We start from the raw sequence: 26,364 nt of genomic DNA, 5'->3' as shown, positions 1-26,364 counted from the left end.
ACACCAAAACCTGCATCAACTTTGGTGATACTGCTACTGCGAGCATGTTGGCATCTTTCCACTGAGCATTATTAATGGCTCTTGGCCACCTGTTAATTTGGAGGCGCTTGGTGCTTCACCTTCTTTCTAATTCCCAGAATCACACAGATCCAAAGATGGCAATACTGGTATAGAATCAGGACAGGGAGTAAAACTGGGCAAAACAGACACAAATTACTGCTCTGCTTACACTGCTCCTATTCTCTTCTGATAGGTGGATTCATCCTAGGCAGATGGATGGATTTTCTCATGGACCACATCAATAAAAAGCTTATGCCTTAGAGGCAAAATGCATTGGATCAATTTTTTTATTCCACTGTTTTGTCCAACACCCTTCACAACTGTCAATAAAAAAACCAAAACAAAACAGTTTGTTTGCTCATTTCTATATGAGACCAGCTCTTATACATAGGCATCTGCACAAAGCATTTCAATCCCCCAAAGTCCCACAAAGAAGATCCTGAGATCTGTCAGAGAGCTCAACATCTTATTCCTTCTAAACTGTCCAGAATTTACAGAGGAAATACCCAGTAGTGCAATGAGAATGAAGCCACAGGACTTGCTATGTCACTAGCAATTAAAGGAATATGTGAGACAGGAAAACTAGCAGAAAAAATCCCTTCGTCAAAGGGAAAATTTATAGGCAAGACTTGTAAGGATCTCATGACAAAGCATGCAAATGGCCCTGTGCAGGCAGGCTAGAAGCTTTTTGTTCACATCCTAGTCAATGTTTGATTGAAACAGAAACGTACAAATACAATTTTAAAATGAAGGGTAGGAGTGGTCAATTGTCTGCCAGTGTGTTTATCTGGGAGGTTTAGCACGTGGGCTTTAGTTTGTTTCAGAAAGCATGGAGGCTGACTTATCAGTCAAGTGTCTTCTGCCCACGCAGCAGAAGAAAGCTGGTTTAGCAGCTGAAGTTCCAGACATGGGTCTCAGAAGAATCACCTTCAACTTCTGGCCCCAACACAGAAAACTTCTACAGAATACTAATAATTTACCTTGTGGTCTCAAGTCTCCCAAGTCATCAGCAGATTGTTGGCAAGCAACAGTGCTCTGGATTTTTTCCTCGCTCAGTCTTTTTGCTTTATACATTGATGAATGGTTGTGTCCTCTAAAGTAACTTATCTAAGACCTGGAATTGTTTCTGTGAACATATTAACATTCAGAGTTGAAAAACTGCTGGCAAAAACTACTGAACCTGTTCCACGGGGAAAAAAAAAGTCGCCTGGGTAAAGGCAAAAGGATACAGCTAGAAACCCTTCCAGCCTCCCTGCCTGTGTCACACGCTGCATTTTAAAATGCTGGGTCACTAGCCCTGCTCTGTGAAGTGCGTGCAGCCCTGGCTAGCTTGGGCAATTTCCTGCTATTGAAATCTTTTGTTTGAGCAATCTTTACAGAAATTACAGAGCCAAGCCAAATGATTTACCATCCAGTCTGCCTTGCTACACAGATTCTGTGGGAGCTGACTGTTCAGTTACATCCACAGTGAGAAACAGACTCTCGTTCCACTCTTCTGGTAAAGAACATAAAAGTCTTTTTGCTCTGAATTACAAGTGTGTAAAAAGACTGTAAGTCTGAAGAGGCACTAGGAAAGGATTAAACAGACCAAGCCAGAAGCGCTGGTGTGTAGGAAGAGGGCCAGCTGTACCATACTTACTGAACACACCCCTGAGGCTCTTGGTGAAGAGGGTAGGACCCAATCCTACTTTTTTTGGGTTTCTTTCTCTTGGCAAGTTGGAAGAAACAGGAATTTTAAAGTTTGCTGATAAACGTAAACCACCCAGAAGGGTCGCACAGCGAATAAGAACCTGTTTATCTCTCTCTCTCTCACACACGCAACAGTCCAATTCCAAGCAGACAGGTAGAGCTGCCTGAGCACAGTGTTGTTGGGCGATTCAGGAAGAAATTATTGAGGCTGCTCACATCCTGTTAGTTCAAAACCTAGAAGAGCAGCACTACAAATATCAGTACGTAAATGCTGTAAGCCCTGGCCTCTTTAATGCTATTGACTCCCAGTTCCTTTACACATACTCCTGCAGTGAAAGCCAGCTACACATTCCCATCTCTTGGTTTTACTTTTGTGCCTTTCCCATCTATTAAGCAATGCTCTGGGATTGTACTGGGAGAGTCAGGCACTAAATTCCCCATACATACTCAATACGAATTAGATGTCTCAACAAACAGGCTGAGCTACTCAAACTCATAACCTGCTCACACGAGCATGACCAGACGCAGTGTGTTTTCCCATGGTGGTACTGCTTATCCTTCATGTACTGCTACCTATAAGGGATAGAGAGGGCCTACAATGTGCTTAACTAAAGCTATAGCCAACAGTTTGCCAAGGATTGCACTGAAGCACCTGCCTGAGAACAGCATGACGGAGATGACAGCCGGGATCCTGCTATCTCAGCATTTTCAACAACTTTAGAGACATTGGGAGTTCTCATCATTCCCTCTCAGAAACCTTAAGGTCTGAAGCACAAGGGCTTAGTGCCCAGCTACCACCTCCGGCTATTACTCTTTATGCATCTATTTATGTGGGTTTTTTCCAGTGTTGGCCACAGTCTTTCTTCAGCACTTTCTCGGTCTAATAAGTTTCATAGTCCCCCTTTTTCCACATCAATTTTTAGATTTCCGAGTCACCAAATGCCTTTCGTTATCCAGTAGAGCACAGGAAACAGAAGTTTGCAGTCTGTCTGCTCTGAACCACAACTTCATGCTTTTCCTCATGTTGCTGCTTCTCCACCTAAGATTTGGTATGTTTGAGGGTTAATACCGCAGAAGTAAACTTTATGATCAGAGACAATCAAGCAAGAAGCAGCAGCATTTTGTGGTACTTTGATTTTTTTTTTTTTTTTTTAAATAAACTCCTTATCAAAGCTGACAAGGACAGGAAGACAAGTCAAAGGGGCTGATGTAAATACATCACTGTTCGGTACGTTATAGCCAGGCAGATCACCGAGTGCTGTAAAAGCAGCACAGGAATGGACACAGGACAGACAGGATGCAGGTCACACTGTTATTCCTTCTTGCAAAGAAAACACAGTTTGGCTCAGGTCAGCACCTCATTTACTTTCCTTCCTAATGAGATTCATTTACAATTTTTCAATTGTAAAACAAGGAAAGTTTTAAAACCTTTGGCCAGATCCTCAGCTGATGACACTGAACATAAATAATTGCATGGGTGTTCCTAGGGTGGCACACATCTACAACAGCTGCAGAGCCAGACTGTGGATGCTTTAGTAGATATTTTCCTGAAAAACGTCTCCCCACCTGCCAACACAAGCATCTGCTGATCACTTTAGCTCCTTAATCATTGTTTTAATGTTGAACAAGGGTTGGAAGCAGTAAAAGACTTCAGTATAAAGGATTACTATAAAGAAACAGAAATACACATGCAGGGCTTCGTAGCACTCTTGCAAAAACAGAGGAAGAAATCAAGACTGTTTTATGTGACCCCAACCTCTTACAAAGCTACTTCATTTCGCTGAACTTTCTGCAGAAACTAACTGTGGAAAGCTCTGAGAAATCTTTCTGAAATGAAAATGAGACAATCCATAAAGTTCAAGACAAAGGATTGTGCATTTTCAAAGAAAACTCATTTAAATAAATCTCTAAGTATAGAAACAAAAGATTACATTAGAAATAGACAATAGAGACAACAGGCAGGTGCTGAGGAAAGACAATAAATAAAATTTTTCAGCCTAACATTGTACTTAAATGAACAGAAATTTGCACCTACAACGCACTGTAACTCCAGCAGGTTTTAACACTGGCAAAAGAGCAGGGAATCTGGTATCTGGTGGCAGAAGAGAGAGGGATTTCTTGGTTTTGGTTTGGTTGGGTTGGTTTTGGTTTTTTCCAAGTAAAAATGAACAAGAGCGAAGTGTCAGGGAAGACACTTTACTTTGCATAGCCCATGCTTTACCTGGCAGAGTATAAAAGATTATTTATCGAAAAAATGCCCTGAAAATAAATAATTCTGATAGCACCATAGATGAGATACCTAATGGAGGAATTAAGAAGTACTGCAGTATGCATCCAATGAATTATTGAACATTTTGTTGATCTTAAAATGCGATCAGGGTTTACCAAGGTCTCAAGGGGCAACTGTACCTGTTTCCTGGATTAATAATCTGATCCAAAGGGATAGATTTAATGTTTTAACCAGCTGTGGACTTAAAAGAATTTCAAGTTCAATCACAGCTGTGTTCTTGCTGCAATAAAAATCTGAAAAGAGATGTTAACTGCTCAGACTATGTAACAAGCAGGGGATTATCCTTGTTTATTCTAATACATGGTTCTATGATATGCACTAGTGTATTAAAATATATTTGAACAGTTGGGCTTTGCAAAGGATGCTTAGAAACAGAACTCAGGTCTATCTCAAGCACAAAGCATCCCCCAGGACAGGCCTTGTAAATAAGATGGAAGTAGGATCCAGAGACAACAAGTATGATCCCTAGCATAAGAGCAGAGGCATCTATTCATGTTGGCTCAAATGCTAGGCAGTTCCATAGGACTCATTACAGATTCCCTTTGCATTCACTTAAACCATTATCAAATAATCTGTTCATGTGGTAATTTCTTAAATGCTCGCAGATCAGACTGTAAGAGGAGCCTGTAGCAACTTGAAAGTGTTACCTACAAGAATTACAAATAAGTGACTACCAGAGTTACTTTGGAAAGAACTAGTGAAGACCTAAGCTTTTAATTAGTTTATCCCTAGGATGTTTATTTTAGAAGTTACAGGGTTTTTTTCTACCTAATGACAACATAAGTATCCTTGAGATTTCAGGGAGTAGTTTAGTTTTCACCAAGAGTCTACGGTACCTACCTTAATTATTCAGTTTGGTCTAAGCTTGAGAAGGGCTATGTTTCCTCTGTTAAACTGTAAAACAGAGCAGCGCTCAAGTAATATTCCTCACCTTCATCGCTTGGGGAACTCCACTGCATCCTGCAAGACAATTTGACTTTGGCTGCCTGTGTCTGTCATCCTTGCACTGACTGCAACATTCCTGGCTTGTGGAGCCCAAAAAGCACAGACAAACTCATCATCATGGAAAAATACTCCGCGGAACCACCACATTCCCAGTGCCACTGTGGACTTGACATTCTTGGAGAAAACTCAAGAACTTGTTTGGACTAGGCCCTGAGCTTCCTGCTTAAAGTTTGTCCTGTTCTGAGCTCGACTGTTAGACCTCCAGATGTCTCCTCCAACTTAAAATTTTCTATTTGTTTTTAAAGAGCATCAGTTTTAAGCCACAGCAGCTGGCACATATGTATCAAAACAGTCCTTCCCTTCTTAATCTCAGTGGACATAGAATAGTATTTTTCAAAGTCTCAGTATTTGTCTTCATAATAGCAAGTAGGGATTTTACTGTCGTGGGATAGACTAAAACTAATTCAAGTTAAAGATGACAACTTGGAAAGCAATTCCTTAATATCTGATGAAGCAAAAGCACTTGAAATAGATCCTCCTTAAATTGTGTTTAGAAGCTGCAGATCCTCAGTTTCCATGACTCAGCTCTGTTTCTGGACCAGTACAAACCCGCTATAGTAGAATAAACTATTTTCTTCTTTCATCTTGCTGCATATTTCATACCTTACAATACACTCTAGGAACATATGTGCTGCTGATATTGTATCCTGCAAACACAAGATAAATGAATAAAGACAAGGCCAAAAGAAAACTGTCAAATTACACTTTATTTGTATTGACAAAATAGGCAAAAGAAAGACTTTGTGTTCAGAGATACAAATTCATTATTTGCTGACAAAATGCTCACATACCCATGTTTGGTATTTCCACTTTCAAGATGACACTGAGTGGATCTTTAACAGGCAATTATTCTTTATCCTAGGGTAAGGAAAAAGAATGCCCAGGAAACAAATTTCATATGAAAACGTCACCTGCTTGCGGCTCAAATTTTACTGCTAAATTCATGATTGGCAGCAAATAATTACATTTGGCTCCAAATGAAAACATATGTAAAACTAAGATCATTAAATAATAAGCATTAGCAGCATACCCAAAATACTTCTCATACAAAGAACATTGCACTTCAACATACACGAGCATTTACCCTTATTTACACATTAGAATTTGTATAGAACAGCAAGACTGATATATACAGAAAAATAGCGGAAACCTTAACAGCCCTAGACGACAGCATATCTAGTGTTGACTCCTTAATTTTTCCATACAGTTTCCCAGGATGTCTCATGATTTTTTTTTTTACTATATACTATTGCATAAAAAATAGAATTTACAAGAAGTTCAGTCCCCAGTTAACACTTCAGAATATTTCTGTGTACTATTAAATGTTCAGTGCACTAGGGAGCAAGGGAGTCCAGGTCAGCTCCTTATTGAAAAAAAAACCAGAACTTGACAGGCGCTACCTATTTAAACACTGTGCTTTACCTTATAACAGACACTGAAATCACTTAGCTGTGCAATAATTACCCAGTGAGTTCCAAAGGCAGTTCCCTACCACACAAGATCTCCCACTGTCTTGCAAGTAATGAAATTAATTTCTCCCTGCTTTCTGCACTTGGGATAAAGATGTACCACTGGATCTCTCTGCTCCTGCTGCCTTCTTGTTTTGCATTTCCCTTATGGGCACTATCGGTTTCTCCAAAGTGATCCAGTGTTAAATTCTGCATCAGATCCTGATTCTGAACATCATCAAACACAAACGTAAGGGCCTGCGGATATGTTTGATAACCCATCAGTACTCTATCTAAATCCCGGATTCGTCTTCCATCTACAAGCTGATACTTATCTCTCTTTGGTGGTTCCTTCGCAAATTCAGGTAGTGGGTAACTGATATAATCTTCATCAAAGAGGAACAAATCAGAGCTGGTTAATATAAGTGTTTTAGGTTGAAGCGAACTAGTGTTTTGGGCAGATCCTTCAACATGATTTACTTGAAATGCCAACACATACAGAAGGATGTTGAGGGACTGAAGATTAGTCAAACCATCCATCTTCTCTGCCACTAGAAAAGCAAGGTCCCCAATTTCCTCTTCATTTGGATAAATAAATTTTACTCTGCTAGAGTGAATCAGTTCATAATTCTCCATTTTCCCTGCAAGAAACATACATAATTATACTTCCATTTAGTACTACGCAATACTTTCTTAATGCATTAGGATAAGCAACAACCTTTGACATTTGACTGCAGCTGGAAGAATTCAGGTTTTGTATCTATTCATATATGGCTTTACCTGTAGACAATATTGGAATAATTTTATTTAGATTGGAGATCTCTACTGGAGTCTCTCTTGCATTACCAACATAGTTTTCTGCAAATTTCTAACCACATAACTAGTTCAGGGCAATGGCAGAAGAGGTTAAAGGAAATACAGCTGGATTCTCATGTCAGAGATTATCCACCTCCCTACCAGCTGACCTCCTCTGCCTCCTTCCCACTCCCCACTCCCGAACTCACTGAGAGCATTATCAGACCTCCGAACACAAACAAAATCCCTGCTTCTAAGCAGAAAGAAAAAGCAGGAATTAAAACAAAAAAAGAAAAAGATGACTCTACACAAATTACTTTTATATCCCAACTGGATGAGTACTCCATGCTACGTTCTGGAGTGGCAGGAGGTGACACTGCAGTGCCCTACTTCCTGTAAGTGTTGAAATACAACATACCAAAGCTTGAAGGAAGCATGCCTGCTTTTTTCACATAAATCAATTGGCTGCATTTTCAAAACCTTGCATTTTCTGGGTTTAGGCAGCTTCTCCTTGTAACAGTAACAATAAGCACTATTCTTCAGGAAAATGCCATTTTATTTTGTGCCTTCAACTTGCTTCAGAATTCTAATCAAAAAAGTTTCACCTGATATTGGAATCGAACCTAACAAACCTTAAAAAGTCTAGTTTTCACTTCACTACATTCTCAAGAATGACAGGATTCTTTTATTTGAGCAAGTGAGGACTTTGTTCCCTACACTGTTTTTTAACCTACAAGTCTTTACAGGTTAGGCTGAAACTTGCAGTGGGAGCTACACTAGTACGCACCTGAAAATACTGTATAGGAAGTGCTGTTTCTGCTGGACTCAAGAAGCCATCACTAACTTCATATGTGCGAGGCTTTATATTTAACAATTTTGTTCAGATAAGGCACATATAAAATAAAGTCATGGAGTTTGGTTAAGGTATCAAATAGGAAACAACTGATGCATAAATTTCCCTCAAAAGAGTTTTTAATCAGTACACTTTAGATGGTGTTCTAAGTTTGATGCCTAAATGACTCACAACATGTAGAGAAGACCACTCACCCGTGTTCTTACTCCCAAATTCAGAGTAGAAGTCTTTATCTACTGGTTCAGGTGAAGGTGTGCGTGCAAGCAGTGACAGAACTGCCATAAGCTGCTGTATGAAGGTGTGAGTGTTGTAACTGTCTCTTGTCAGGCAGGTGACTATATGATCTGCAGAGTGTCCTGAAGAAAAGACAGAATGTAAACCACTCACAAATCTGTATGTGGCATTATTATTTCTCCAACCAACATGCAGCTGTCACCAAAAAAAGATTTCTCACAAGGATTATTTCTCCTGAAAACATGCATCATTATTCAGAAAGCTTCCAAATCCTTGGAAAACAGAATCCTTAAAAATCCCACCAAAAATAAAGAATATAATTTCTCTTGATTTAAAGTGTGATGTATACTTAAGATTTAACTGTTCTACTATTGCTGTAGTTCAACCTTATCTTCTTATCATCACAATTTATCTTACAGAAAAAACTGCCCTCCGTTTTCTTTGTGAACTTGTTACATACTCTTTTTTTGCAAGCCAAAGCTTCAGAACAGCAAGACTTTAGATTTCCCTTTCTATGTGTCATTAAGACAGTAGAATTTTTAAGAGCACTTTTGGGGCCAATTAATTCATCGATAATAAGCTTCCCAGTTACCTCAATTACAAGATACTGCAAGACAATATTATCAGCCTACTAGTACAGCACCACCAGGGTTACAGTAACTTAATTTCTTTTAAGGAAAAAGTAGTAACAAAATAATTTACTCTTCCATCTCACTAATAAAATAAAGACAGGAATCCATCTAAGACAAGACTAAAAAGACAAAACAGAACTGGAAAAACTTAAAGCACAAGATGTACTCACCAGTAATTCGGAAGTATTGGTCAAACAGGCCAACATTTACTGACTGCAGGTCGTTAAGTTTTAGCACAAAGCAGCAAGAGAGGTGGAAAGAACTATTTTCACAATCTGAGTTTTCTTTGTTCCAAAAATCTGTTGGAAAAGGATATATGAGAAAAAAGTAAAAAGAAAAAGAACAGATTCTTCTTTCCATTATACCTATATCACACTTGAAGGAAGAAATTAGTAAGAAGGTGGGAATACTGGCTAATAATTTCTCGATCAACAAATACAACCAAATCTCCTTGTTAACAGCATTTCTTGAAGTAGCTGTCACATCACAGATTTAAATCAGCACATGCATTAACAAACTGCTTGCATGAATTGAATGTACACTATGATTTTCATGACCCTTTATTTACCATTTTGGTTATGAAAGGGCCTTCAGCTGCCCAGGTGAAGCAGCTAGGGACTATATGAAATGACACCTGAGAAAAGCATGGATACAATGGCACACGGAAGGGTCTGTTTGTGAAGCAGCCATGACTCAAGACCCTGTTTTTTGAACATAAAAGCCTCATACAAGTACTTTGCATAGAGCAAACAGTCCCATTGTCTCCCTCAACTAGGAAGTCCAAGTAAGAGTATCAACGAAAACTGGTACTTAAACTGAAGACACACACACAGACATGCATTAACTTGGTAGCCTTATTAAGGATCAAAATAACGATCTTACCTGACTGGTGCTCATCAGCATGAATGAAAGAATCATCCAACAGAAAGTAAATAGCTTTTGTTGACAGAAGCACACAAGCCATCACTTCCACATTGGGAGTCTTGTAAAACAGAACTGAAGACCACATAAGATGTCTCAACTCTTCGTTTTCCACCTAAGATGCAAATTGTATTTCCTAAATCACTTGCACACTTTGATATTTCAGACAGTTTCATCGCCTTAGTGGCAACTTTAGACTACTAGAAAGACAATTTCAAAATCTGAAGCACCTGAACATGCTATAGACAAAGCGCAGAAGTTCACCTCACAGCCGCTAAACGCAGCAGCTTTGATGCAAACACAATAGCAGTCTACTGAAAATGTCTTGTGTTTAATGTAAGAAATTCTGTCATGGTCTAATTATTCCTTGTTTTCTGACCAAAACTTTCTAGTTTCTAGAAAAAAGCATCTAGTGCACAACAAAGACTTTCTAGAACAAACACTGCAGGCAAAATTTTAATCAACAGATGAGCAGTGCCTCCCAAGCCTCAAAAAGTCTATTGAGCCTTCAGATGCTACTGAGGGGCTGGATTCAAAGATCCTCAAGAGAGAGGACAGAAGCACAGCTTGCCGCTACAACCACTCTTCCAACTAGGCATCTTCCCAGCTTCTAGCTTGATGAGCTCACTGTGAATCCTCAAATTAGTGACCTTTCTTTATCAGCTTCTCCTGGTGTAAAAAGAAAAGTACAACTTATAACTTGTGCTTACTTAAAAGATCTGAAGTGAGGTAAGGGAATAAAAAATGTCTCTATTACTCAATAAGCTTTTCAATTGACATTTGTACTCAGACCACAATGATTTAATCACTGAAAAAGTCACATCATGAATTTAAAGATAAGATTTGTGCTTTTAAATTTCATGTTCCCCACAGACTATAAATATGTTATTCAGAAATTAGGTTTATCTGCTCATATCGTCACAATATAATTCCAACTCCACTAATTTTCTTTCTTTTTGCTACTTTAAAGAAAAAAGAGCACATTCTTGGAGTAATCATATCTTCAAGCGATACACAAATGTACTCTGCTGTTTTGCATCAAGGCTCCCGAAGCCAAAGTATATCCTGGCAGGATACCAATCACAGTAGCGGGGAAGCCAAAATGGAGTAATGCAAACAGGCTTTTATCCAAAACGCTTCCAGGTTTCACAGAGCCTAACTCTTAAGTTTGATCAGGAAAGTTCTTTTAAAAATATTGTATAGTACTGAAAGGCCACATGGCATCTTTTTATACACCTGGGCTAGACATAATACCTCTGCAATGTTGCCATGGAAAAACTCAACTAGGGCATTTCCTTTCAGCCCAGCCACATACTGCAGAGACACAGAAACACGAAGGTGAACAGGAATCTGGTTATCTTCTGTTATCTTCTGCATAAGAAATTCAGATGGATATAAAGATGACAGTGTCAGATGAGGCTTGCAAAAGCTAGAAGAGATCCAGAAAACCCATTAAATCAAATTTAAGGAAATACACAGCTCTTCCCCTACAAAAATTAATACTGTATAGTTCATTCAGAAATTAGGAATGGGTGGACAACTTCTATTCTTAATAGTTTACTTCAAATGATTTCTCTTGAGCATAGCCGTCAATCTGCCACGACCTCAGCCTGTAATCACATGAAATAGAAAGTCTCCTTCCACAATACATTTTATGCTGCAACCATAAAACAAACCAAACAAGTTAGACAGGTACAGCCCAGGATAACCATTCGCACATCCTACCAGAATGAAAAAGTAGTTCATCAATACTACAGGCCAAAACCAATGACAGCTGTAAACACACTGGGCTAGGCCACATTCACTTCAGCACCATGCAACAGACCTTTATGGGAATTATTACCTTGCTGACTGACCATGTCTGTTTGCCTCCACAACATGATTTCTTACAGCATCTGGCTTGTTTGCAGCTTTGAAAATAATAATAGTCTTAACATCCTGCAGGAGTGTCCTTAAAAGACCGTAGATTCTTAGGAAGTGGAATTTCTCATGAGGTAGAACAAACACTGCTGTAACAATTCTGTATCCAACGAGCAACTCCAACACGTGCCCATCCGAAAATGAACCCTTCTGCTGGGTGGAACCATGAGTTGGATGCAACACAAGTGATGCTAACGGAATCCTATTCAGCTTAAATACACTTTCCAAGTCTTCTGTGCCTACCCATTTACCTGGCAGTAAACTGAAATCCACCTTTACTATGTACAAATACTGGGGTGTCAGAAATATCCAACACGGATGAACCACACAGGGACCCTGGTCAGAAGATTTATACACTGAAGAATAAAGTGCAGAACACAAAACATTTTTTGACCGTTCTTTGTTATTGCCAGCTGACTCTGGTGGATGCAAGATTTTCTGAACACTGGTTTTATTCCCACAAACAAGATAGGTTGGGAAACAACCTTTTATTTCAACATCTTCTGCTGAAATGCAATTCAATTCCATAAGCTGACAGAGAAACTCTTGGAGGTTTGCTTTTCCACAGTACAATGTGGAGCTTGGTAACACTGATGTGTAGTGTTGAGAGCAACACGCGTGTAAACAAGAATAAAAGTCTTGAAGATTCTGGGAGTCTGAAACAATAAACAAGTAGTTTTCACTGTTTTTCAGCTTCAGGGTTAAACAGATTTCTGGCAGGAGAAAGCCAAATTCTGTTAGATCAGTATATGGAAAACACAGCGTTAATTTCAAGGCAGAAGAGATGTGCTGGCAATTTCCTCTCAATTCCTGATGAGGAATCTCAAACACAGCTAGCATGTCATCAGTCAAAACCAAACAGGAAGCAAACTGCCTGAGTCCGTTATGAATGTGAATAGAAAAACTCCAGAGAATTTTGACTATGTCAACACTCTCGACTGCTATGTTGCCAGATGACTGAGTATCTGAAGGAGTGCTGAACTCAAAAGTCTGCTCTCCTTCATTAAGTCCCATTTCAAAATATCCATCTTCTTTGTCTGTGGTTCTGGAATCACCGGGAGGGCTTCCTTTATTCTCTGTAAAGGAGGGGGGCGATCTCTGCACAGTCTGCACTATCAAGGCAGAAAGGTGCTGGATAAAATCTTGGTTTGTGGCAGTGTATGACATACAATTAAAAGGCAAGATGATGGTGTTACAGGGGTCAGGCACCACACAGTGTTCTTCTGAACGATTCAAACTTCAAAAGAGAAAACAAGCCACAGTAAGTACAAAACTGAATTTAAAAATCAGACGTAGCTACCTACAATTCATGGTGCTGCTTCTCAGAAGTTTGAGGTTTACTATTGTTACTACACTTAAGTCATTGTAATTTTGTAAAACATCTTCATAGTGCACACACAGCTATTGATTTTAAAGGCTGGTAGCATGTAATGCTATAGAAAGTAAAACCTAAAATGTTTAACTCATCTTCCACTTCCCAACCCCAATAAGCAGGTCACTGTGCATTAAACGACTTTACAATACAGCTACTGCTGGTTTTGAAACTACCAACTGCATTCCAGGGTTCAAAGGTTAAAAACACTTCACACCATGAAACTGATTTTGGTTCAAAAAAACAACTGAACAGAGGCAGCATACAAAGAGACTGTACTGCTTAAAGGCCAGGTTTAAAAAGGCAGCATCCACTGTTACTACCCAAAAGCTAATGAGGATTTAAACCAGAACTTGTATATCTAGCTTACCACATATGATGACCACTTCCATACTTTTTGCATGAATCCAGTAGAGGCACAGGTGCCTAAGGAGAAGAAAACATCAGGAAGCCGTCAACTACTTACAGCTGCTGTCAGACTTCAGCATACATGAAAAGCAAAGTTAATGTTGGCAGCTGCTTTTTAAAACTAGTCAACTGACTGCGAAGTCCTGACTGTTGTACTCCTGAGCAGCTGAACAGCTATCCTTTAAGGATCCTGAAACACTATCTGTTTACTTTAGGTTGAGCAGTCTATTAATGCAGGAAAAGAAGAAACTGCTGCTGACTTGAGAACAGATCCAACCTGTGACCCATGGACATTTCAGCACACTACAAATTTTTACTGAAGTAAAGTGAGCCAAAAAGGTAGAGGAACTTGACAAAGACCAACTACACTGGTAGCAAAGGAAGAGATTCCCCCAAGTCTTGCCATCTCATTCCTTGAAGCCATACATATGAAGAGTGTTTCCAACACAACAAATGAAATCACAGTACAGAAGTTATCAAGCAGCAGGAGTTTGAAGGAGACAAATTAAGCCCATTACTTATTGACAGGGAGAAGGTTCTTCCACTCTACTAGCAAGAGAACCGCTTTTCAAAAACTGATATTGTAATAAGGTAAGACAGAAGTCTTACACTCAGTATCTAAGTGGATATCAAATGATGTGATACTAATACTGGGAAAACTTCTCAAAGTCATGACATAGTGACAACAATTCTCTGTAACTCTAGTAAACTTAAATTTTGCATTTAATTTACAAGGCAGACCAACCGCTTCACTCAAACTTGGGGCTACCTCCTTCTCCCTTACAATAGCTCTGAGAATCAAAAAAACTTTGCTATGGATTACTATCGCAACAGACATCTAATATCAGAAATAAGCTTGCAAAACCACTTAAAAATACCATAAAATAGACAGAAGGATGGCAATTACCTGATTTTTACATCTGGAGTGTGGTATTTCAAAGCATCTCTGGGGAACTGTATGGTCTGTAGGAGTCGAACCACTGGATTGCAAAAAACTGCTGGCTAGGACTGTTTCTTCACAAATTATTTCTAGAACAAATATAAACAGCTCTTAAAATCACTGAAGCAAAACCTAAATGAATGTCTAATAGTATCTGCCAAACAAGTGGATTTAAAATGGTATAACCAAGATCTGATCATAAATCATTAAAGCTAAAGGGTATCTACACATAATAGCCAGGACAAAACAAAAGCAGGCAGAATTTTAGCCTGATTACTGAAGTACCTTTAACAGCACTGAAAGTTGCACTAAAGGCCATTTAAGCTCATTTTTCAAGCTAACAATTTAAATCTCAACATCTGGTGTAAGAGTTCTTCACATGATTTAATTTTAACATCACATGGTTTAATTTGAACATAACTAGTCAGTTTTGTTAATACTAACCCTTACTTTTACCAAAACATTGCCAGTCTGGAAAAAATACAGCAGAGCACTCTTTGTAAGCTTTGTAGCATTCTCTCAAATTTCTGTAGTCTTCAAGTGAAGTAGTATAATATCTGTGTAAAACCTTTAACCAGACTCAGAAGGTCTGGTCCCTCAAATACCATTCAAGACAATTATCTCACCTTATTCAGAATCTTTTTGAAGGGTTCAAAGCTGAATCAGCAGTAAAAACTTATCACGAGTGGATATAAACCAACATTCTCAGGGACATTTGACTTTTTGCCTCTTTGATATTTCACAGCATCGCACTGATGCAACAGAGCAAATCAATTTTCAGCATTACCACTGAGCCAGCCAGGGAGCTCAAGTATATAAATGCACAAATGAACAACAGAATTACAGTGTGGATACGCTTCTGGCTTGAGCACAGAAACTCCTGCATGTACCTTTCTGGATTGATGATAAAGTTTAGTAGATTACATCAAACCATCTCATAGTCAGAGGAAACACAAGAGGTATTTACTACTTGAACAAAATACTGTGTTAGCAAGAAGGAAACTCAAATTGACAGGAAAAACAGACCATGACAGCATTATTTTTATCTTTCTGTTTCCTATATAAATATTTAATCTTTTTCCATAAGCCATTTGCCAGTGACACTTAATATGAATAATATGTTACGGAAACAGATGGTGTCCAGAAAAACTGCAGAGAAAACAATTCATAGAAATAGCATATCAGGAAATTAATTCCATTATTCATGATTTAAGGTCTAACAGTGAAACTAACTACCTAGCTAATTCCATTTTTAAAAATATATTTCTCAAAATCAGTATTTTGAAATCAATCTCTGATAGACAGATATGTAGCAAATAATCAATTTCTATTGTTAAACCTGAAAAATAGTCTGCCCTAGTACTAATTTTCCTACTATTTACAAAAGCCTTCCCCAAGACTCTACTAAAGGAACCTTGTGAAAAAGGACTGAAGTAAATAAACCTTGACTCTTATACCAGTCTTTCTATAAGGGACAAGATGCCATCCAGATGGACCTGGACAAGCTTGAGAAGTGGGCCCATGTGAGCCTCATGAGGTTCAACAAGGCCAAGTGCAGGGTCCTGCACCTGGGTCAGGGCAACCCCCAATATCAATATAGGCTGGGGGATGAAGGGATTGAGAGCAGCCCTGAGAAGGACTTGGGGGTACTGGTGGATGAAAAGCTGGACATGAGCCAACAATATGCCCTCGCAGCCCAGAAAGCCAACCATATCCTGGGCTGCAACAAAAGAAGCATGGCCAGCAGCTGAGGGAGGTGATTCTGCCCCTCTACTCTGCTCTGGTGAGACCCCACCTGGAGTACTGTGTTCAGCTCTGGAGCTCTCAGCACAGGAAAGACATGGACCTGTTGGAGTGGGTCCAGAGGAGGCCACAGAAAATGGCTGAGAGGGCCGGAGCACCTCTCCTATGAGGAGAGGCTGAGAGAGTTGGGGTTGTTCAGCCTGGAGAAGAGAAGGCTTGAGGGAGACCTCATTGCGGCCTTCCAGTACTTAAAAGGAACTTATAAGAAAGATAGGGACAAACTTTTTAAGAGGGCCTGTTGCAACAGAACAAGGGGTAATGGTTTTAAAGTGAAAGAGGGTAGATTTGGAGTAGATATAAAGGAAGGATTTTTTTTTTTTTTTTTTACAACGAGGGTGGTGAAACACTGGTATAGGTTGCCCAGAGAGGTGGTAGATGTCCCATCCCTGGAAACATTTACATTCAGGTTGGCTGGGGCTCTGAGCAACCTGGTCTAGTTGTCCCTGCTCATTGCAGGGGGGTTGGATTAGATGACCTTTAAAGGTCCCCTTCCAACACAAACTATTCTATAATTCTATAAAACTCCCAAGTACTTCAGAAAGAAAGATCTAGATATATTTTTCCTCCCAAGACTCATTTGCTTCAAAACATTTACTGTAATAGAAAAAGACTAGTGACAAATAACTTTTAAACAGTCACAGTGATTGCTGGCATGCATTTTTACACCTAGTCCTGTATAAAGATGCAGGTTGTTATATAGACAAACTGTCTCAATCTCATACCTTAAATGCTTAATACTTTAAAGCAAGCATTGACTTCATTTTGGAAAAACTGGCATTTTATCTGCAGATGAAAAGCCAACTAGAAGGGCTACAAAGGCAAATGAAGTACATAAACAGCAACTAAGTCTGTAACTTGCCTGTCCTTTAATCAAACACTGTCAGAACAATTTCATTTTTATAGAGTGAACTAAGACACCTCTATTGATTTTGCAGAAATCACAGCAACGGACTTTTTACAAAGATCAAGCTTTTCAGGCATGTTATTCTCCTCCGTCCACCAATTTATTAAGAGTAATGTATTCCACCCGAAATTATTGAGAATATAATCCCTCCTCTTTTAATTGGTTATAAAGCCTTCTCTCACTATTCATGACCTACTGCACTTTAAGTTTTCAAAGCAGAAAAAAAGAGCATCTTCATCTCTTCTCAGTCACAAATGAGTATTCCTGTAAGTCAGTCTTACGGGCTCTCCCACAAAAGATGAAAGATAAGCCATTCTTATATATTCCTAATGCAACAAGCATGCTTATTTCAGACACACAGTAAAAGTAATTTTCAGGTAAGGTTAGCAGGTGCTGTAGAGCACAACAGGTGTGCAGAAATCACAGACTCAGACAGAACACTAATCCCACAACTGCCTTTTACTCCTCTCCTTTTTCTATCTTCCTTTTGGTTTGATGGAAATGCAGCTCTTGCAAAAGAGTAAAAATGGAACAGATGCTGCTTGACCCCACATTTTGCAGACCAAGAACAGGCAGAAAAGTAATTGCAAAACGTGTCTCTACATGCCATGGTTTTCCATAAGGCATGTGTCTAAACTAAGAAAAGATACATAGTCCTCTGCTGGTGATTTCTGCAGGATGATGCAGTAAAAGTAGTCCTGTACCCAAACTTCCACTACAATTAATTAACGCTACGGTGAACAACAGGTCAGTTTTGCTGATTCACATACAACTTCCACTTTCTAAGCCAATACCACCAGATCTTACTGCTTTGTCTTGATATGCCCTATTATCCATGCACATAATATTCATGTATATCAATGCAGCTTAGAAAAGCAGAACCAAGAGGCTCAGCCCAGCAGCACGATACATACATGATTACCTTGGCTGGAGCTGACAGGACGAGGCAGAGAGGGAGAGGAAGGACGAACAGTAAGAGAAGAACAGTTTGATTTGGAGCTGGCGGCAGTGAGCCTGGAGTCCTCACTGATCTAATAAAGAAAGTATGCAGTGATTAAAGAAAAAACTAAATACATAGGACACATTAGATCCTGAACTAAAATAAGTCTACACAAGCTTTCTCAGTTTTAGTAAAAGGAAAGATAGTGCCAGCTTTTTTTTTGCAGGGGTGGGTGGGATCGTCCAAAGTTTCTACTTTCACTCTAAGTGAAATTCCACTAAGTATTCATTTACAGAAGTCATTCTGATCACTGACTAATCACTGTATGCACAAAACTAGCAGCAAGTTTCACAGCCACAAAAAAATGAAAACAGGATTTCTACACTGTAGGGACAGAACAGGTTCTGATAGTAAGTTTATTACCAAAGCAAGACTAACCAACTACACGGCACACAGATACACGTAAGAGAAGGCAAGGAGCATTCAGATTTCTGATTCTTTTCCACTGCTAAACACCCACAAGAAGAAAGTTTGTGAAAGTCATTTCAGTACTCCGCAACACAAGCGGTAAAGTCACACCTCTGCAGTACTTGTATAAGATGTAAAATATGGTTGTTAAGGTCAACTGCATATTCATTGTGTACACCATTAAGTCATTTTATCTTTTCCTCCCGTTTCCTCTCTCCCAAGCCAACATAAAAAGGGAGTCTGACAATTACTGAAGTTACACTGAAAACTAATTAGGAAAAAGAAGCAACGTTAAAAGTTCGCACCACATTAAAGCACAAAGAAAGCGTAAAAACTTTAATGCCAAGGAAAGTTTAATGAATTCTGCTTAGAATACTTGTGGAAGTATTTGTAAGCTTTTTTTTTGCACACAGCACATTCTACTCCTCTCACAGCACCAGACTCACCTTCTTATCAGAGTTGCTCAGCTTGTATTTCACCTCCTTTGCTTTTTGAATAGCTTTTAGCACTTCCACAGTGTCTAGTTCCTTTTCTGTGGTACCAATATTATCCAAACAGACCTAAAAAAAGAAAGTTAAAACATCTAAAAATATTGAAAACAGGCAGCTCTGCAACTTATTTTTATTAATGTAATAATAAAAAATTAGCTTAATGCAAACCATGTGCATCTTTGTAACCATTATCACATTAGACCTTGCTCTAACATGATACAAATTTAATGCAAACTCAGAAATGCTTGGGAAGCTTAACACCCTTCCAGCACAACTGTGTTTCAGTATTAACATACTGTTACCCCCTGAAGACATGGTAAACTTTAATTTAGATCCAGAAGCATAGTTGAATAATGTTAACATGGTTTCATTCTCTACAGACCTTCTCCAACGCAAACTAAAAACTCATCAGGTTTTTAGAACATTCACACTATTTTCCTCACCCAGGCTTTGAAAAAGATTTTTTCAAATGCGAGTTTCAAAGGAAGAAGTGCACTGTGGCTTACCTCTGAGGCCCTGTCCCCAAACTGAGCAAGTACTTTGGTCCGGTAATCAGGGATGATGCTCAATGGATTGCTGGATAAAACCACCTTTTCTAAGCATGGCAGGTTTCCTATATTTTTCACTTCATCAATCTGAAAGTTTTTGAATAAAAGGATGAATACAGATTGGCTAAATGAAAATGAGCATACAGACAGAGCATTTCTTGCATAAATTACATACATACAATGACAATACAATTATATACCTCCACTTTTATTTATTTGCAGTTTCACCCACTAAAAGAAGTTGCCTGTGATCTGAAGCACAATTGAATTTGACACTGAAAATCAAGTTACCTGTTCTATTTTGTTGTTGCTCAGATCCAAGTTGACTAATGAGTACAGTTTGTTAAGACCACACAGCCTTTCCAGCTGATTTCCTGCTAAATTCAGAGTTTTGATGTTTCCCAGTTTTGTGTGAACACCTTCTAGTGATGTAAGCTTGTTGTAGGATAAGTCCAGGTGAACAAGGTTGTAGAGATGCTACAAAAGCAGAGAAAATCCACATCATACACCAATTAATTAAAATTGAGCAATATCAAAGACATTGTATTATGGCTTGCTCATTTTTTTTGTGCAACTGTGTTTTCATGCTGGACACTGCCTAGCATGAAAAACATGACATGAAATTATTCATTACATGGGTTCAAGCTTGTAGAAAGGGAACTTCCTCAACTGCATTTTTACAAACACACAGATAACAGCTGGCAGTGAATTAATTTAGTTAAGAACTAGCTGTTATATGTCGATATTGGCAAAGAAATTAAAATATCCAGAGCAAGTAAGAAATGCACTGTTAAAAGAGTACTTGCTGTTATGAAGGATAAGCTATTTGGGCTTCCATGAGGAAGATAAGCAACAAACTTCTGACGCAATAAAATCTGTGTTCTAAAAAAAAAAGTCACCTTCGAAAGCATCATTTACCTGTAAATTTTCTACCAGAGACACCCCATTGTGACTCAAATCCAGGAATTCAATCTTCGGAATTAATTTCTAGAAGAGGAGAAAAAAATGTATGCATTGAATGCATTTTAGCTTTTAAATCAGTCCATACTTCCTTCACTAACAGCTAATCAACGAGCAAAGCAAAGGTATCATCCAATGCACAGTCTCTCCTCTCAGCTTTTGGTATTAAAGCATTCCATATCACCTAGTGCAACAAGAGAGTTGAATCTTGCTCTTACTCTGAGGAGTAGGGTTAAGTTTTGATTTGAAACCTGGTTTCTCACTGAAGCTGCTCCCAGTTTAGCCCCATTAACTGTAGATTAAGATCATTAATAGATGTTTCCATCTTATCCAACAAGCATATCTATGTTACACAGAAACCTGGATAAAGACAATGGTACCAAAAACCAGAAGATCAATGATTTGTTTCTGTGTTTTGATTATAGTATTTGATTATACTAGCCAAGCATTACAAGGTCACACAAACCTCTCAAAAATGCACTTTAACACAGAAAGCGTTTTATTTTTGGAAGACTCAAACCTTGAATTTGATGCTGAATTTTGACACCAATGTATTTGCATCTGCTATATTTTGACTGTAATCTCACCAATGATTTGCCTTGTAGTTTAGGCCTGGACTCAGACCTGAAGAACTCAAATCTACATGACAAGAAAATCCTTAACAAGAAAACTGTGATCCAAGTCCATGATCTCTACAGACATAACTATTTCCTGCTTCACAAGAGTAGTTAAAGCAAAAAATTACATTAGTATTTGACACATGTCCTTGTGATGAATGTTAATTATTTTTTTTAATAACTGATTTACAAAATTTAATTCTAAGGTACTGGCAAAATACTCCAAATTTTGTTTCCATGCTCTTCATGCTGTTTTGATGTCAAGAAGGCTGCCAGCAAACCACAGGTTTTTCAATATGCAGGAAGTTTCAGCCTTGATAACACTCCAAAGTTGAGCCCAAGATATGTTTTGTTATTTTTTAAAAAAACCTTTGTAAGTGGCCTAAGGACTATGCAAACAGTAAAGCATATTTCAAAAAGTCCGTATTCATGGAAGTGTTGCTTACAGAGCACAGAATGACAAACTTTTCTCCTTTAGCAAGGAAAATACCAAAGTAGTAAAAGGAAAAAAAAATTCTCCTAAACATTAACTTGGGTAGCTAATCAACATAAAAAAAGTGCAGACTAAAATCTTTCAGAAAAAAAAGATATATAAAGCAAATACAAAATTCCTGCTGTGTAATGTGCTACAGAAGATCAATCATACTTTTTTCACAAATGAAAAAATATTTCTTACCACTGAATCATCAATTTGAGAGATGCTATTGTGACTCATATCCAAAGTTGTTAAAGTTCTCCATGTTGGGATAACTGCTGTCACTGGACAACTCGAACTTGCACCCTCTGGCTCCCACTGGTCAAACTCAGAGGCCTCAGGCACTAGGATTTCCTATTTAAGACAAGCACACTAAAATATCATGCTCATGTCTTCAGTAAAAGCTAATAGTTTTGAAAACAATCCAAACAACGTTATGTAAGGGAGATCTTTAAGCTTTATGATCACCCAGATTTAAGTTGTATGTCTTAATGTGAGCTGAGTGGGTCAGAATTATTTTAGATCTATAGGGAGGGCGTTCCAACACTTGCAGCCAATCCAAATTGGAGAATGTGGTAGAACAACAGAGAGACTGTGAAAATTACCCTACTAGACATCCCTTGCCAAATCAAAGCCCAGAGAAAAGAATAAGACATACACATCCAGTTCTGGATGAATACCAGAAGCATACATTCCAATAAAAGCATCAGAAATGTCCCTGTGAAGGGACACATGTAAACACTTCTCCACTTAAAGCTAAGATTCTGAAAGCTTAGCAAACCCTTTCAGTTCCATGGTTCTAAAAGCAGAACCTGCAACAGGCAGTACAGAAAAGGACATGGACTCCAAATGGATATTTCCACAATGTGCATGTTATTTTTGCACATGCTTTAAACACTCACCAGAAGTAGGAACTCACTCTTACCTTCATTGATGTTGCCGAAAATCGAATACTCATTGTGGCCAGAGTATGTTTTGATGAAGTCAGCCCTTTGATAAGCTTTCCCCCACAATGACTGATCTATTTAAAAAACATAATGTTACAAAGTTAGAAATGCTAGAACAGACAAATATGAGACACAGAAGCAGCAGCTAAAAGCTTCAATAGCAGATTCTCTACCAATGTGGAAAGCAGTTACACCATTCCCTTAAAATCTCCTGAGATTATCAGGTCAGAAATACCAACATTTGGTAAAGCCAAAGCAAGAAATTAGAGACATTAGAGACATTACTATAGAAAAGTAAAATTCAAACATTTATTTGAACAAAGCTTCTTCTCCATTGACTTTCTGCCTCATGTATTCTTCAAGTAGTTTAATAGGGCACAGTATTTTACTGCTACCAAAAAGAGAGGTATCTCAAACTATGACTACCTGCAGACATGTTTATTTAGGTATCACGTGTGAATAATAATAAGAAAAAATACATGCCTAGGAAGTGAAGATACTAATCTAATCATTTACTATGCTAGTGAGCTAATTACACAGATTAAGTTTAAGATTACAAAGTCTTTTTTCTGTAGCTCGACTTGGAACAAAGCCATCAAAGGTCTGCTGCAGCCTCTGTCCATCAACCAGGTCCTCCTCTGTAGAGGGTCGCACACATTGTGCAACCACTACAACTGGATCATTTGCTGGCGTACTGGGGAAACCACACTAAATAGAGAGCGAGCTCCTGCCACCCTTGAAAAAATTCTTTCCAAATTACCACTGTAAATTTTTGGACAGTGTTCACTACTGGGTGGAAAGGTCAATCTGGTGCCAGTCAATCCAAAACTTTTCATGAACAATTACTAAAGTCTTCAAGACCAAAAACCTTTTATTTTCTCCCCACATTAAGCAAAGCTACACCTGAAACTATCCATGCTCACAGGAAAGAGGAAAATTGATACTGTTCTGCAATATCCTCTCTGCAGTATGTTAGACTCTCTTCTACTATTCAGACTGCTGTAGTTTCTTTCCGACAATAAAATGTCAATAAATCACTGACTTCAGGAATCCACTCAGTTCTTAACCAACTCAGTCTCTCATATCAATGAGACAACAGCATTCATGTACTAGAAAAGGTACTACACCCATCAACAGTAGACGCAATTGGATATTCTCTCTCTGGAAAGATCTGAAGTGGTTTGAAAAGTATTTTGCAAAATACTCATTGAACAACGTCTTCTAGAAACCCTGTCATTTATACTGAAAGCAGATCAACGAAGAAATTCTGCAAAACATCAAGCAACAACCACTATATCCAAAAGTGTACTTTCGCAAGCAAATTTAACGTCAGGACATTATCACAAATATTTGGTGCTTTACAAATGAAAAGTACTTTGTAATAGGAGATACCATTTTAACTCATTTGTTAGATCTTCACGGCATGCTTGTATATGCTGGAAACCACTTTATTGTAAAGACACACAGAGCACCAAATCAAAGCATACAATCACCTATTCTGAGAGCAGACCTGGCATTTGCAGAGCCTCTATAAAATTATGAGCACTCAGTCATACCTCTATTTGATGAAGCGATTTGAAAATTGACAGATCAAAAGGCAAGAGATGCTCCTGAATGTTACTGGTTCCAAAAGGTCCCCCTGTTCCAGTGACCTAGCAATCAACATTTACGAACAGAGTTAGTGCACATAATCCAACTTGTCCGCATTTTTGATAGTCTTATGCAGGCAACAGCACAAATACAGTAGTGCCGTTTGGCTGTCTTGGAAAGACAGCCAAAGTTTCAACCAATTTTTCAAGTATGGAATGATTCATGAAACTTGCAGATTAACTCTTCAGCAAAAAAAAGTTAGTTGGTCCAGCTAAGTGCACTGAACTTGAACTGCCACCTTGTGCTTGTGTTTTGTAGCACACAAGGCATGCGAAACAGATACCATAGGCAAGACTGACCAAGGCTTCATTCTCAGCTGAACAAGCAGAGCTGCATTCACTAAAAACAACTTCCTTGAAACATCTGGATCCTCCAAGATAGAACTGTCTTCAATTCCACAACCGGGGATGAAGTTCAAGGCATTGACAATACAGGTTTGAAGGAAACATTAGACATTGGTATACATCTAATAAAACTGCATCTAATGTTTCCATGTGGTCATTGGATTCTGGAGTCAGAGCATGTCAGCAGCATAAAAGACAGTTTTTTTCATTTATGTTTGCTGTGAATATAATTTTGGGAGAAATCTTTAAGGTTTTTGTCTGGTCCTACCCTTCAACTCAAGTTGTTCTATGATTCTAAATGTATCTTCCAAGCTCTGAAGGTGCCCACTCACAAGCATTCAAAAACGCCAGAAATTCTGAAGATGGGCATTTTTCTAAACAACATGCTCTTCTCCAGACAGAGAATCCTCTGTTCAGAGGATTCTATACACACACAGGATGGCAAAGGCAACTGAAGATCCACAGGAATACCAGTACAGCTGTGGTTTTGCTTTTGCAACTACCTAAGTCCTCCAGTGACACTTCCCCTGATCTACTCCCTTTTGTTTCACCATACCACACAAAGGAAGCTGCTCTTCATGTAATAACAGGGCTAAAAAGTTTTTGAGCTGTAGCAAGCAGTGTTAAAAAAATTACTCAGGAAAAAGTCCAATTCACTTATTTGGTAGGAAAAAAACAAATTATCTGTTCTGAGACTATTTTACATTTATTCTGAAATGGTATTTTAGGTAGAAATTCAGTGCCATCTCATCTATGAAACTGAGGGTTTTGTTGGGTTGTTTTTTAAAGCTTTCAGATACAGTCAAAGGTGAGAAAGGGGACAGTATTTATATACACATGTGCTTGTATGCATATATATATACACATATACATTGGCTTACCCAGAGTGTTTGTAAAGAATGCAGGGTTGAAGAGAACAATATTATTTATTTATCAAATATTCATATTTAGGTCAGTGGCACTCCTACTAGCACCCACTACGATTCTGTGATTGCATCTCTACAGAGAGCACTACTGAAGAGACCACATTGGAGAATCAACATCTTCGTTAGACAACAATGTGTATTGAAGGCTGACAATAAACAGAGATATTTAATATTGACTTCTAAATGCTTGCAGGTGTTTACTATGAATAAAGTTCTTGTGCATTCAAACTAGACTCCAAGAGCATGCTAAGAATCATGTCATAGAAACAACATCTCCAGTATGTGTGCAAGCATAGCTCACCTTTAAATACTTGAGTCTACAAGTGAAGTCTAGAATATGACCTAGATCTGTTTTGGCATCTCCATTAGCACATGTAGGCTTCCCCTGTAGCAACTGTTGAGTGACAGCATATAACTGCAAGGGTCTGATGGTGAAGACTTCCCCAGCCATTAATAACTGCTCTCCTGAAAAACAGAGTATGATGTTATCAAACACAATGCTGCAATGGTTACAAAAGAATAAATGGTACATGGGAGATCTAATGATAGATATTAAGTCTTTGTCATTTATACTCTAAGCTCATGATTAAGGTACCAAAACAATGTCCTTTTTTGCCACTTTAAAGTAGAATGGCTGAATTAAGATTTTTTTTTTAACACCAAAATAATTTAGGTATTCAAATATTGCTCCTAGTGCAACTAATAGCAAGTTTCCCTCAATCTT

The 26,364-nt window shown here is 38.5% G+C and overlaps 1 protein-coding gene across 2 annotated transcripts in view; it reads right to left on the bottom strand.

Annotated features, from left to right (window-relative positions):
- Window positions 1-5,733: 5,733 nt before the first annotated feature.
- Window positions 5,734-26,364, bottom strand: part of NISCH (nischarin) — a 32,728-nt gene continuing 12,097 nt past the window's right edge. The window contains exons 5-21 of one of the 2 annotated variants that reach the window (XR_012589281.1): window positions 25,942-26,105; window positions 24,277-24,372; window positions 22,699-22,794; window positions 21,975-22,127; window positions 20,640-20,708; window positions 20,013-20,198; window positions 19,680-19,808; window positions 19,129-19,242; window positions 18,189-18,305; window positions 14,535-14,656; window positions 13,590-13,645; window positions 11,771-13,084; window positions 11,182-11,356; window positions 9,889-10,042; window positions 9,177-9,305; window positions 8,335-8,496; window positions 5,734-7,133 (exon numbers count right to left, since the gene is read on the bottom strand). Coding sequence is in view for 1 of the 2 variants with exons in the window: in XM_074602296.1 (XP_074458397.1) it covers window positions 6,505-7,133; window positions 8,335-8,496; window positions 9,177-9,305; window positions 9,889-10,042; window positions 11,182-11,356; window positions 11,771-13,084; window positions 13,590-13,645; window positions 14,535-14,656; window positions 18,197-18,305; window positions 19,129-19,242; window positions 19,680-19,808; window positions 20,013-20,198; window positions 20,640-20,708; window positions 21,975-22,127; window positions 22,699-22,794; window positions 24,277-24,372; window positions 25,942-26,105 (3,857 nt within the window). In the remaining variant the exon portion in view is untranslated. The remainder of the gene's footprint in view (window positions 7,134-8,334; window positions 8,497-9,176; window positions 9,306-9,888; window positions 10,043-11,181; window positions 11,357-11,770; window positions 13,085-13,589; window positions 13,646-14,534; window positions 14,657-18,188; window positions 18,306-19,128; window positions 19,243-19,679; window positions 19,809-20,012; window positions 20,199-20,639; window positions 20,709-21,974; window positions 22,128-22,698; window positions 22,795-24,276; window positions 24,373-25,941; window positions 26,106-26,364) is intronic. The other variant, XM_074602296.1, reaches the window with a different exon arrangement.

The sequence above is a fragment of the Larus michahellis genome, chromosome 10, assembly GCF_964199755.1.
Source record: "Larus michahellis chromosome 10, bLarMic1.1, whole genome shotgun sequence".
Classification (NCBI taxonomy): domain Eukaryota; kingdom Metazoa; phylum Chordata; class Aves; order Charadriiformes; family Laridae; genus Larus; species Larus michahellis.
This window is presented reverse-complemented; position numbering and strand designations above follow the sequence as displayed.